This window comes from Heptranchias perlo, chromosome 1 (genome assembly GCF_035084215.1).
Source record: "Heptranchias perlo isolate sHepPer1 chromosome 1, sHepPer1.hap1, whole genome shotgun sequence".
In the NCBI taxonomy this organism is placed as follows: domain Eukaryota; kingdom Metazoa; phylum Chordata; class Chondrichthyes; order Hexanchiformes; family Hexanchidae; genus Heptranchias; species Heptranchias perlo.
The window spans coordinates 57,130,208-57,143,772 of record NC_090325.1 but is presented as its reverse complement, the minus strand read 5'-3'; the positions used below and the strand labels follow the sequence as shown (position 1 = coordinate 57,143,772).

At 40.2% G+C, this 13,565-nt stretch overlaps 1 protein-coding gene across 4 annotated transcripts in view; it reads left to right on the top strand.

Moving 5' to 3' along the window:
• Window positions 1-13,565, top strand: part of vcp (valosin containing protein) — a 35,717-nt gene that overhangs the window by 15,179 nt on the left and 6,973 nt on the right. For all 4 annotated transcript variants that reach the window (XM_067985357.1, XM_067985347.1, XM_067985350.1 and 1 more), the window contains 8 exons: window positions 328-500; window positions 587-729; window positions 967-1,097; window positions 1,790-1,921; window positions 3,336-3,438; window positions 7,004-7,137; window positions 9,966-10,101; window positions 10,192-10,304. In XM_067985357.1, the coding sequence (XP_067841458.1) occupies window positions 328-500; window positions 587-729; window positions 967-1,097; window positions 1,790-1,921; window positions 3,336-3,438; window positions 7,004-7,137; window positions 9,966-10,101; window positions 10,192-10,304 (1,065 nt within the window). The remainder of the gene's footprint in view (window positions 1-327; window positions 501-586; window positions 730-966; window positions 1,098-1,789; window positions 1,922-3,335; window positions 3,439-7,003; window positions 7,138-9,965; window positions 10,102-10,191; window positions 10,305-13,565) is intronic.

Here is a 13,565-nt window from a genome sequence, read left to right as displayed (position 1 = left end):
TAGCCACACCCTAAATAAATGAATGGTAAAGAGCTGGTTTCTCCTGTATTGCATGCAGAGATTTATTTATATAAGATGTGAAAATAAAACAATTTTCCAGGAACTGATCAAGAAGTTATTTCTGGGGAGATTTCTTACTAAATTCTTTACAACTCCTTTCTTCCCCACTTTGATTTCCCAGCACAATCCCCTTTGCAACAGCATAACCTCAAACTCACCTTCAGCAATGCAGCACGAGATCTGCGAACAACTTTTAAAATTTTGTGCCATTGGATGCTACCTAATTATGTCTCACCTTTAATAAGCTAAAATGTATTAATTCAATAGGCGAAGATGGATGAACTTCAGCTTTTCAGAGGCGATACAGTATTGCTGAAAGGAAAAAAGAGACGGGAGACAGTTTGTATTGTTCTATCAGATGATACATGTTCAGATGAGAAGGTTCGCATGAACAGGGTTGTACGCAACAACTTGAGAGTCAGACTGGGTGACATTGTGAGGTAAGCATTTATCTATTTAGGAAGGATGGAGCACAACTCAGTGTGACTGGGTAATTTTTAAAAGTGTGTTATAATTTTGTCTTCAGCATTCAGCCATGCCCAGATGTAAAGTATGGGAAACGAATCCATGTACTTCCCATTGATGACACAGTTGAGGGCATTACTGGAAACTTATTTGAAGTCTATCTCAAACCTTATTTCCTGGAAGCTTATCGACCAATAAGGAAAGGTGAACTTTCAAACTGTGCTTGAAAATATTTTTGAAACTTTTAATTTCCCTGGTAGATTAATTTGTCCTACCTGTATTAATACAATTTGTTTGCTTTCATGATAGTAAGATGAAGAATTACAAAGAAAACCAGAATATATTTTGAAATCTATTTGCTTTTGTAAATGTTCTGCAGATTTTGCGAATATCTTGTTTAGCAAAATAATAGCCACTAATTCATCTGAATTTACTTTAAAGGTGATATTTTCCTGGTTCGTGGTGGAATGCGTGCGGTGGAATTCAAAGTGGTGGAAACCGATCCAAGCCCATACTGTATAGTTGCTCCAGACACTGTCATTCACTGTGAGGGTGAACCCATCAAGCGAGAGGTACAGTTAACTAAGTGAGATTAGCCATTGCAGGAACATGTACTTTGGGGATAGACTTCTTGTACAGGAGAATAAAGTATCCTTAGTAATTATAAGTAAACTTAAACTTTTAATAAGCTAATCTGTAAATTACTACAGTGAAACAGGTGGCACATCATTTTGGAACCCCAATGTTTGCTGTGGTGCAAATGCTGTGGTGAGCCCATTGAGTAGGTTGATGGTAATTTCAACCATTTGTTTTATGTTGGTCAATGAGCAAAAAGAAAAACTGAGGATACCCAGAGGAGTGTGGGAATGGGAAAGTCATGGGATTGTTATTAAAATATAAAGGGCAATTTATATTCTCCCCCCACGTGATTATCTGGGCATTCGTATGTTGCAGAAGGCTAATAGAGGATGTTGTCGTTTTCATTGTAATGCATATTTTGAAATCTATTTGCTTTTGTAAATGTTCTGCAGATTTTGCAAATTTAAATTTTCAGATGTTTTTTTAAAAAATGCTATGTTGTATTAACTTTATAAATTACTGTAATGAAGTAGTAATGCTCAAAAATGTCAAATGGAACTATTCAAAATGGTTTTTAGGTGTGCAGGGAAGTGCTGATAGTTCCTTTGTATCCCTCAGTGACACATGGGCTTTTGGGCTTTAACTATTTAAAGGTATCTGATTTTGTTTTTGTTTTCATTTGAAGGATGAGGAAGAATCGTTGAATGAAGTTGGGTATGATGATATTGGTGGGTGCAGAAAGCAGCTTGCTCAGATCAAAGAAATGGTGGAGCTGCCTCTTCGTCATCCCGCACTGTTCAAAGCTATTGGTGTCAAGGTAAGAGAATTAATATTTTTCCTCGTTACTTTCCCTCTTTTTTTTGATGGATATTTTAAAATGCCTTTAGAAGAAATTTTTAAAAGCTTACATCTTATTTATTTTGGTGAATTCAATTTTGTGCTCATTAGAGTGTAGAATGTCATGCAGAGGTATTGAACTCTTGTTTGGCATGCACTCAAAGTGTCTGCTTCATGTACTCTAACTCAAGTAAGTCATGGCCCAACCGAAAAAGCTCCATTTACTCTGGCCCAAATGTGTTTTAACCCAAACTGTAGTTTCCCATGACATTTTGTTGAGATCGTTTAAACCAGCGTGTCCCAAACTGTTATATATGTAGGGAACTCGGCAAAAGTTTTCACTTTGGGATACACCTCAACATGGTTTTTTCTGAAAATATTTTATTTTTCCGACCTCTTCATGCTGGGGTCACGCCCCACAGTTTGGGAAACGCTGCTTTACAGTAAAGACCTGTAGGGTAGGAGCCAGTACCATTAGGAAAACAGTATGTTTTATTTTTATATTTGTGATTTATTGAACTTTGTTTTATGTTTTGTAAGTTATCAACAAATAACTAATGTTTACGTTTATAGGAGGGCGTGAGAGTGCTCGCCTTCACTACTGTGGGGCGGGAACCAAAATAGTTTGGGAAGCGCTGGTTTAAACCTATGTTCTGTTGGACCTTTGTACCTGATAGAGAGATGAAACCTTGATTCCATCAGTCTGGGCCAGATTCAGATTCAAGTCTCTCCACCACCTACAAGGCACAAGTCAGGAGTGTGATGGACCGGTGCAGCTGCAACAACACTCGACACTCGACACCATCTAGGACAAAGCAGTCCGCATGATCAGCAGCCCATCCACCACCTTAAACATCCACTCCCTCCACCGCCGGCGCACCATGGATGCAGTGTGTACTATCCGCAGGATGCACTGCAGCAACTCACCGAGGCTTCTTCAACAGCACCTCCCGAACCCGTGATCCCTACCACCTAAAAGGACAAGGGCTGTAGGTGCATGGCAACACCGTCGCCTCCAAGTTCCCCACAAGTCACACACCATCCTGACTTGGACATATATCGTTGTTCCTTCATTGTCACTGGGTCAAAATCCTGGAACTCCCTACCCTAACAAATGTGGGAGTATCCTCGCCACGTGGACTGCAGCGGTTCAAGAAGGCCCTCCACGATCTACTTGAGCAACGAGGAATGGGCAATAAATGCTGGCCTTACTAGCGACGCCCATAAACTCTAGAATGAACAATTTTTAAAAAGTGCCGGAGCTCTGCACTATCCAGTCCCTGAATTTAGTAATTATTTTAATCAAGGTTGGGTACTTTGCATGACATTGATTCAATGTATAGAATTGAGACATTAGTTAAGTTATTAAGTTTCTGTCCTTTTCCCCATTGTAGCCTCCACGAGGTATTCTGTTGTATGGCCCACCTGGTACTGGCAAGACCCTGATTGCTCGTGCTGTTGCAAATGAAACTGGTGCATTTTTCTTCCTTATAAATGGTAAGCTACCATTTTATTTTCAGGCTAAAATGGTTTGTATACATCTGTGTTGACAGGCTAAAATGTTATCCCCTTGGTAAGACTCAAAGTGCTTCCATTATGAAGTTTCTTGGACTTGAGATTTATATAAATAGTTCATTCTTTTAAATGTACTTGTCATGGGGTAAGCATACCAGTATTATATTAAGTTGGGAACCAGATGATCTAAGCTTGATAAAAGAAAGCATAGGTGCGTCAATATAGTGACATTGAGTTATGGTGATGGATATATCCAAAATACAATTGAAACTGAAGGATAGCTGGAAGTTTCATTCTGAACGCATTCCATGTACTTCAGGAGTGACAGCCAAGGGAAAAATGGCAAAAAACAAATGTGCTGTCTGAGATTTAATTTTGTCTGTGACCTTCCTGCTCTTATGCTGCAAAGTGCTAACCTTCTTCCCCATTGATGGTGCTCTCGTTCCTGCATCAAAATCAAAATGCTTGTGTGTTACAATTTTTTAATTTAAAGTCTAATTCTACTACTTGGCTTTAGGCATTGTGTTAAGTATGAGTGTGCATTTATGATTCAATGGCCCAGATTTTCCTGCAACGGTGAGATCAGCGACATACATCGTAAATTTAGCGGTATAGCATGCGATCTCACCATCAATAATTTCCTTCATATTTTCTTGTATCTTTAATTACAATATGCCGCAGCAAGCATGGCAGTGAATCAGACGTAGCGTGCCCATTTTTTATCCAGCGATTTGACAAATACAGTTGATCAGCTCGCTAAACTGGAAGTACTCAGTCTCTCCTTCTCTGAAGTGGTCGGGCAGGATCAATTGCTTGTCGCTGAGATAATTCAAACACATACCTGAAGAATCTGTCCCGGTCTGTGAAATAATGGTCCATGTTGTACCTGGAAAACACCGATGTTCCTGGAAAACAGGTTCGCCAGGATTTCTGATTTTTTTTTTCTCTCTGATTTTAATTATTCCAATTTTTAAACGCTCTACTAGCATCCGATTTTGTGATAAACTGTGAGTGAAGTTGCTAAATGATTTAACACTTGCAAATAGGCAGCATTCAGCTAGGCATCAGGCTCTTCGGGAGCTAAGCAAAGATGCATCAGGCCAACTGTTTAAAGGTAACTAATCTCAGAGCAACAACTCGTGCAGCTGCCAAACCACCAAAAGCCCAACAGTGCCATTATTTTTAAGTCTAACGGGGGTCGGGGCTATGATAATTAACCCCGCTGTTTCCAACAAGGGTAACGACAGAGTCCCAGGGAAATATAGTGTGGCATAATTTAATGGTGTAAGTCACTTACTTCATAGTTTCCCCTTCCTTTTGTGCTGTTCAAGGGTCCCTACACCATAGATGCACGTTACAATAGCGCAAGTCCCAGGAAAATCTGGGCACATTATTGTATGTGCTTACCTTACTACAATATGATTATCCGGAATGGCACACCAGGACAGCAGATCTTCAGTGAGTTTGCTACAAGGGTTGTAGTTGGTGCTGAAGCATTCAAATTTGCCACCTGGAACAGTCCAACAGGCTGCTACAGTACTTGTATATAAACTTGGTGAACACTCCTTTAGTTACTTTAGCCACCAACTGATTGTTGTGCCAAAGGGACTGCATCAGCCTGTACTGATTAGTGATTCTGGTTGGTACTAACAATGCTTGACTGTCTACTTCAGTATGCTAACAGTAACCAGTTCCTCAGAGCTGTGGCATGACTAGCTCTAGCTGTGTTATTGGATTCCTGCTGTGTAGCAGCACCAGGATGTTAAGTCACCCATAGCAGTATTATCTTTGGGGCTCCTTTTGTGGTGTCAAACATTGTGTTCTCTTTCAGGCAGCAATATCTGAGGTAAATTGTTGAGTGAATGGGGGAACCTCCCTTTATCAGATAATTAATGTCCCATTGGTGGAATCTGTTTGGTCTTCACAGCAGCTCCCTTCTGCCGTGACAGCTGCTACCAGAGTTCCCACCTCAACTTTTGGATGGCAGGACTTCATCAAGAGCACTTCCTCTGTGAATGAGTTAATCCGGATGTTGTTAGGCAGTATCATCCCACTTTAATCCCAGTTACTAACCTTGTAGTCAGAATGTCAGCTTGTTAGACCAAAGAGGACTTTGTGGGAGTCTGCGTTGGACATAGAACTTTAGTTCATTCAGTGAAATGCTCAAATCAGCCAAATCCTTAGATACATTCAACTCATGACTTGCACAGAGCTTGAGCGTTGTGACCCCAGTGCTCCTGCTGTAGAGAAGGGATATATCAGTTAGATTCCTACTCTAATGCTGTGCAATGAGCCCTGCTGGAAAGTGAATCTTGAGCATCTAGCTTGGCTACGCTCCCATTGTCATATAGCCTGCTGGCACTTACTATCTAGGCTTAAGCACAAGTGTTGATTTTGAGTGAAATGCTTGAAGGCTACCAGCATTCATTGATCCGTACTCCTGCATGAGTTACTACCTTCAGAAGAAAAGACTTGGAAAAAAATTGAAGGGTAGAAGGAGAAACTCCCTGTGGAGACATCACTTGTTGCTTTGTCCTTTGGCGACTGGGCCTTCAGTATGTGGAGTATGTTTTGATTCAAATAACAAAATAATCTTTCCCTCTATCAAATGGATTTTCTTAACTTTTCAGTTATTAATCTGTTCCAGAGTTTAATCTTTACTAATATTGGCATATAAGACAGTATGGAAGAACCATTTAGCAGTTCCCTAGCAAACCACCAATCAACCTACAAAGTGCTTTGAACCACTTCAGAAAAGTTCTTTACTTTATGTCTTTTGCAGAAATAGGCATTTCACTTAACAAAGCTCAGTATAAATGGGCTTTTTAAGTAGAGCTCTTAGTATTTTCAAGATTTTTGTTCAGAAATAGCCTTTGTAAATAATGCTGTAATTTCTGTTTTGTTTCTCTCCCTGTCTTTCACACCCCCCCCTGACCTTTGCCAGCAAGGAAGGGACATTCATTATGTAGTTGCAGTGAAACCTTTAATTTTGTAAATACTTCCCAGAAGTTTTCCTTAAGACTTAGTGGGTAAATGCACCATTTGGAGCACAAATAGACCGGGAAGGTTTCTAACTGACTTGAGACCTAGTTTGTGCTGTTAGCTGATTGTAACAAAGGCAATGAGCGATTTGGCACTACTATTTTCTTCAGAAGTGGGGGTGGAAGTGGAATCAGCCAATGTATCCTCTCATGATCACTAACTAGTGATCCCTGTTTTTAAAATGTGCACATGAAGACAGGAATGGTGTTGAACTTGACTGTGACTATTCATTTGCTTGAATAGCCTGTTGAAATTTGCTGTTTTGTGTTTACTCTTGAAGATTAACACTTGGGTGGTGTCGCAGAGGGTTTGTGTTTGTAGGACAAATTAGAACCCTCGAATAATAGAACTCTTATTTAGAATATCATTTGTAGCTTCGCCATCTTTGCACTAGTTGCTTATTTTGACTACTTTTTTTGAATTTTGTAGGGAAACTTAACAGTAGTTGATTTTAAATATTACATGATTAAATATTGGTTAACCTCACTGAATTATTTCCTAATAGGACCTGAGATTATGAGCAAACTTGCAGGAGAATCTGAGAGCAATCTGAGAAAAGCATTTGAAGAGGCTGAGAAAAATGCTCCTGCTATAATTTTTATTGATGAACTGGATGCCATTGCTCCAAAGAGAGAGAAGGTATGTAATAGACCAACCTAAATGCATATGTGGAATTTATGTATTAGTATAATTGTTATTTGTGTCCCCAAACTTTAATCTCCAAGATAATCCGTTTTAATTTTTGAATACAGCTACATCTATGACTATAGTTTCTCAATGAGTGTCATCTGCAAATTTGAAATATTGCTCTTCAGTTGATTTAAAATTTCCCGTTGAGGCAATTTTTAATGTAGTATTTTACTGTTCCCCTTATTCTGTGACTAATTTAGCTGCTATTGTCCAGTGTTGGAACCTTGTCAGATGGTTTTTGCAAATATATAAGTATATAACATTTATTATATTTCCCTTGTCCACCATGGCACTGTTGTCTTTAATTTCAAGCACATTTGTTAAACATGTTTCTAATAACAATCCCATTTAAGGCATTCTCTGTTTTTTGCCCTTGACATCCTGGCCAAAAAAGTCAGGTATCAAGTTCTGTAACAGTACACTGCACAGCAGAATATCTAGAAACACAGGAATGCACAGAACTCGAACATGTTCCACAAACAACAATAAAATAAACAACCAGATAATCTCTTTTATCGATGTTGGTGAAGAATAAATGTTGGCCAGGATACCAGGAGAACTCCCCTGTTCTTCAATTAGCGCCAAGGGATCTTTTACGTCCACTTGAGGGGGCAGATGGGACCTCAGTTAACATGTCACCTGAAAGACAGTACCTCTGACAGTGAATCACTCTCTCAATACTGCACTAGAGTGTCGGCCTAGAATATGTGCTCAAGACTTTGGAGTGGGATTGGAACTCTCAACCTTTTAACTCAGAGGCGAGAGTGCTACCACCGAGCCAAGGCTGACACCTTATGATAGAATGGGACATTCTTAACTCTTATTTTGTTGAAGACAGGAAATCTTTCATAATTTGTTCATTGTACATTTTAAATCTTTCTATCACTGAAACACTTGTCAACTTATATTGGCTAGAATGACACTAACACCGCACAAGCTACTGGGGGCGCGCTGTATCTGTTGAGTAGGCTGTTGGTAATGGAGAATTATACCCTGGTCCTATTCTTTCTGAAGCTGGCCCCCTTTAATAGTCTGCCGCAGACTGTGTCGTATCGTTGAGATGGTCGCTGAAACTGGAGAGTTGGGAACATTGTGACCTTCAATGATATCCCACTGCCTGCATTATTTACTTCAGGTGTTATGGAACCCCAATGGTTGGGGGAAAGGATTAGTTGCACTCAGAGGTGTTGAAGCAGTTGTTTTGAGTGAAGGAGAAGGGAGAGTGTTTGCAGGTGGTATGTGTGGAGAAGATTTCTGGAGATGGGGCACAAGCCTGTTGACATTGGGCATGACACCAAGGCAGTGAAGATGGCAATGGGGAGCATAGCATAGCTTGACTGGACCATGGGAGACACTTGAGAGAGTGGGTGGTAGGTAGGATGGTCAGATGCCACAAGAGGTGGGTAAGAGAAGGGAAAATTTGACAGGATGGTTAGAGGCTGCAACAGGCAGGCAGGAGGGGTGGAAAATTTGATGCAATATTGTAGTGGAAGAGCAAGGTCAAGAGGTCAATGACAAGGTTGAGGCAGCATGCAGCAGATCAATAGAAGAAACTGGAGTTAGTGGAAAGAGGACTAAGTAAATATAAAGTTTAAAAAGACATTTAAAGAAATATTCAATGGGGGAAAAAAGCTTGCCTGCATAAAAGGGGGAAAAATGCTGGATTTCCAGTTTTAAAGGTCATTTTACAGTATCATTGGAGAAGTAAATAGAGAAGGTGTTAAAAGTAATAGAAGCAGGCATTACCTTTTATATATTACCAAATGTTACAAAAGGTTTACTAAATCATGACAACTGGAAATGGAGATGACAAGAAGGAAAGAATTTTAATAATATAGTAAATGGATTGGGACCTCCTACATCATTGTTCATCTTTCCCCCTCCCCATCATTATCCCTTTTCGATTATACTCCCATCTGCCATTCTTGTGTCTAAGGTGTACTACCTAACAATCTGGTAATCTCCAAGTTGGCACCTCAACAAGCTTCAACTGATTCAAAATATCGTAGCTCACATTAAATCTGACATAACCATCACCCCTGTCCTCTCCGAGCTCCATTTCCCCTTGGCTTAGGTTGCAGACGTCAAAATGATCGTCCTTGTATTCACGTCGCTTCATAACCTTCGCGATCTTCTGCCTTGCATCCTTGTGTGCACCTTTCACTTCTCCCACTGCTCGCTTCTTCTGCTCCACCATTGGTGGGTTCTCATTGAGCCACTACACTCCTGCCCTCAGGAACTCTCCACCCAGCTCCCTGTGCCTGCATTCATAAAGCTCCTCAGAAACCTCCATTTCAAACATCTATGCTTTCAGTTCCCCATCCTGGCTATTCCATTCCTCCCTTTTCCCCATGCTCCGTATGCACCATATCCGTTTGCTTATTGTAATGTGCTTTAAGACGTCTGAGTCCATTTGCATTACATCTCCTAGTGTAATATCTTCGGCAAACTTAGATCAATTCCTCTATATCTTCCCAATCCAAGTTATAGGTAAAAGCAGGGGCTCCCACAGTGATCCTTGAAGACACAACTTGTCACTGCCTACCAATCTGAGAATGCCCTTTTTATTTTAACATACTGTTTCCTACCTTCCAACCAGTTTCTATCTCCCAGTTACATTGCTTAAGTTTTAGCTAGGCTATTTATACAGTGTCACCAAACTTTGCATTTGATGAGCTTTGTTAAGTTGCCTTTCCACTGTGTACTGCATGGATTGCTTCCATACTGATGTTGGACAAGTTAATTGCCCCTTTTTCTACAACTATTTAACTTTGTAGACTCATGGCGAAGTGGAACGTCGTATTGTGTCACAGCTGCTCACTTTGATGGACGGTTTGAAGCAGCGGGCTCATGTGATTGTTATGGCAGCTACAAATCGACCAAACAGCATTGATCCTGCTCTTAGACGATTTGGTAGGTTGAAACTTCTGTTTGTCTGTGCGTGAGAGAGGGAGACATGATGTGTGTATGTGTAAGTAATTGGCTTAATCATTTGACTTGCAGGTCGGTTTGATAGAGAGGTGGATATTGGTATTCCTGATGCCACCGGTCGACTGGAAATCTTGCAGATTCACACAAAGAACATGAAGTTGGCAGATGATGTAGACCTTGAGCAGGTTTGTAAATATCTAAAATGGGAGATGTCACTGTCCAGTACTAAGATGTTGTAACTACTGTAACTGTTCAATATGCTAAACTGTAGAACAATGAGATGAACTAAATAATTTAATATGTGGACTCTGTTTCTGCAGTCTTAACTAAATGGTTTTGTTAAATTGCTGATCTCAGTTCATTCTTCCTCCCCCAACAAATCTAGTCTCCTTATCTAAGGAAGGATATACTTGCCTTAGAGGCAGTGCAACGGAGGTTCACTAGATTAATTCCTGGGATGAAAGGGTTGTCCTATGAAGAGAGGTTGAGTAGAATGGGCCTGTACTCTCTGGATTTTAGAAGAATGAGAGGTGATCTCATTGAAACATAGAAGATTATGAGGGGGCTTGACAGGGTAAATGCTCAGGTTGTTTTCCCTGGCTGGAGAGTCTAGAACTAGGGGGCATGGTCTCAGGATAAGGGGTCGGCCATTTAAGACTGAGATGAGGAGAAATTTCTTCACTGAGGGTTGTGAATCTTTGGAATTCTCTACCCTAGAGGGCTGTGGATGCTGAGAGGTTGAATATATTCAAGGCTGAGATGGATAGATTTTTGGACCCAAGGGGAATCAAGGGATATGGGGATCGAGCGGGAAAGTGGAGTTGAGGTCGAAGATCAGCCATGATCTGATTGAATGGCGGAGCAGGCTCAAGGGGCCGTATGGCCTACTCCTGCTTCTATTTCTTATGTTCTTACTTTGAGTGCATTAATAACACAAATGTGGTTTGTTGCATTTAGTTCTACATTTTTAAAATATTTTTTATATAAAGAAAATGGTCCTGGTAAGTGTGTATCTTGCAGGGCATAGTTAAATGTGGTGTAAAATGAGCTACAGCATTAAATAAATTTAAAACAGAAATCGACAGTTTCCTAGAAGTAAAGGGAATTAGGGGTTACGGGGAGCGGGCAGGAAATTGGACATGAATTTAGATTTGAGATTAGGATCAGATCAGCCATGATCTTATTGAATGGCGGAGCAGGCTCGAGGGGCCGATTGGCCTACTCCTGCTCCTATTTCTTATGCTCTTATGTTCTAAAATGGATTTCCAAAGAGAAATAAAATCCTTAATATTTTGTTGAGTAGTAGTAGACATTGAGCATTAACTTGGCTGCCAGAGTTCGTTCACGAGAAGCAGTGGTGCACTAGAAATTTTTGCCTGAAGTGGACATTCTGGTATATTTAATGTACCATTTGAGCAGGAGCTAGATCGAACACTCCAAGACAAACTTAAAGGTGCATTTTTTTTTCTTAGCTGAGCCATTACCTTTCCTGCAGAATTTAATTTTGAGTCCTGTTCGGTCTTGCCACCTGATGCCTGTTTATGTCTTATTTTAATATTGTTGTATTGCACGAAATGAAAGCGGTGAGGATGACGTGCAAAAGTGAATCCACACACAGTTGATTTTGCTGCAAAAGCCACATGTGCTCATGCAAGACTGCAGTAAGGAACTCAATAACTTGTCATTTGGTACACACAACTTTTTTTTAAAAAATTGTTTGCTGAATGACTGGCCAGAATAGCTGGCTAGTGAGATATGCTGGCCAATGAGTTGATGACCTCTCAAAGAGTAAGGTGATTTGTAATGAAGAGTGAATGTATAATGTTTTAAGCCACACGTTACATATGCTCTTAAAGAATATGAAACGTCCCTAAAAAATGTTGGGGATTAATGATGTACAACTGGTTGATCTCCTGTGGCACACAGTCAGGACAATTTTTTAAAATGTCGTCTACCAATTAATTTTTTCCATGTTGACCTTGTATGATGAGGGTATTCACATATATATCTCACTGATATTTGGAAGAAAAGTACTGAGCTGGGACATAAAGTAAAAGTTAAGATTTGATTCATCTATAAGCGCAGAGAAAGAATTATTTAATCAATTTTTGGCAAAAGGATCAAGTGGACTAAAATTAATATTTTTGGTCATCAGTGGCTGGGGGAAAAAATTTGGGCAGAGCAGAACCCGGTGGAAGGCCTCGAGTTGGCAGTGGAGCGGTGCATGAGACATGCAGTGCTGACGAAGTGGAAACATTTGGTGGATGAGTGGGGCTCAGCAGCAAAAAATTGTCTAGGGAAATGGGAGCAGGTTCACTTGGGGAAAGAAGAAAAAAATGGGGAGGGAGAAAGTTAAGAGTCTGAAGTGGGGAAGGGGGTTGAAGCAGGAGTGGGGCCTGGTGGGAAAGGGAGCAGGGAAGAAATTCTGTGTGAAATTGAGAAGAATGTTAAAATTTAAATTTGAAACTGAGCAACTTACCTGAATTAGAAAAGAGTTTATATTTAAAAAAAACAAAATGGTGGACGAAGTTGAGTGTTTTTTGACGGTGAGACACTGTGCACAATGCCACTCAGTGACCAGAGGTTCTAACTACATTGTCACAAGCAGATGATTACATATAATATGATGAAACATTGTGGCAGTAGGAAGTAGATGGAGAGGCAGTGTCTGCATACAAAAGATTTTTTAATATATTAGTTGATTTTTCGTAGTGTTGCTCACAGGGAGTCAAGACCAAGCGTAGTCTTCAGGGGAAGCTCGGTTAGAGGATGGAGGATAATTCGACCGGGTGCACAGATGTGGTTCAGTTCCCATTTTGAAGTGTCACATTCTGTCTTTTTTAAAAATATATTCTCATTTATAAATTCATGTGTCTGCATTTATAATGGAAACTCTGTATGTAAACTAGTTATGCTGCAATTACACAGTTCTACCTGTGGAAGTGCCACCTTTCATTTGGGACAGTGGGCAGTGAAGCCTACAGGTCAGGAGATTGCATGCCTGCTTACAGATACAGTATTGTGCTTGCATTCTGAGGATAACTGGCTGGTTTTAGCTTGCAGAATGACACCATTATTCTGTAGTGTATATAGGATTGCCCAGGTAACACAATATTTTATAGCACAGGAGGAGGCTGATAGGAGCTGACACAGGCACAATTTTCCTGTCCTTTCCTGGTACCCTTTTAATTTTTTTTTTCCAATACTTAACCACTTCCCTTTTTAAGAAAAACTATTATGGATTCTCCTTCCACCACGGTTTCTAGTGAGGCATTTCATGTCCTAACACTCCTTTGCATTAAAAAAAAATTATCCTAACCCCTCCCTTTGTTCTTTTGGTGATCTTAAATTTATGCCCTCTAGTCGCCAACTCATTGACCATGTAGCAGCAGTTTCTCCCAGTTTTATTTCTGTCAAAACCACTCATAATTTTGAACACCCCTATT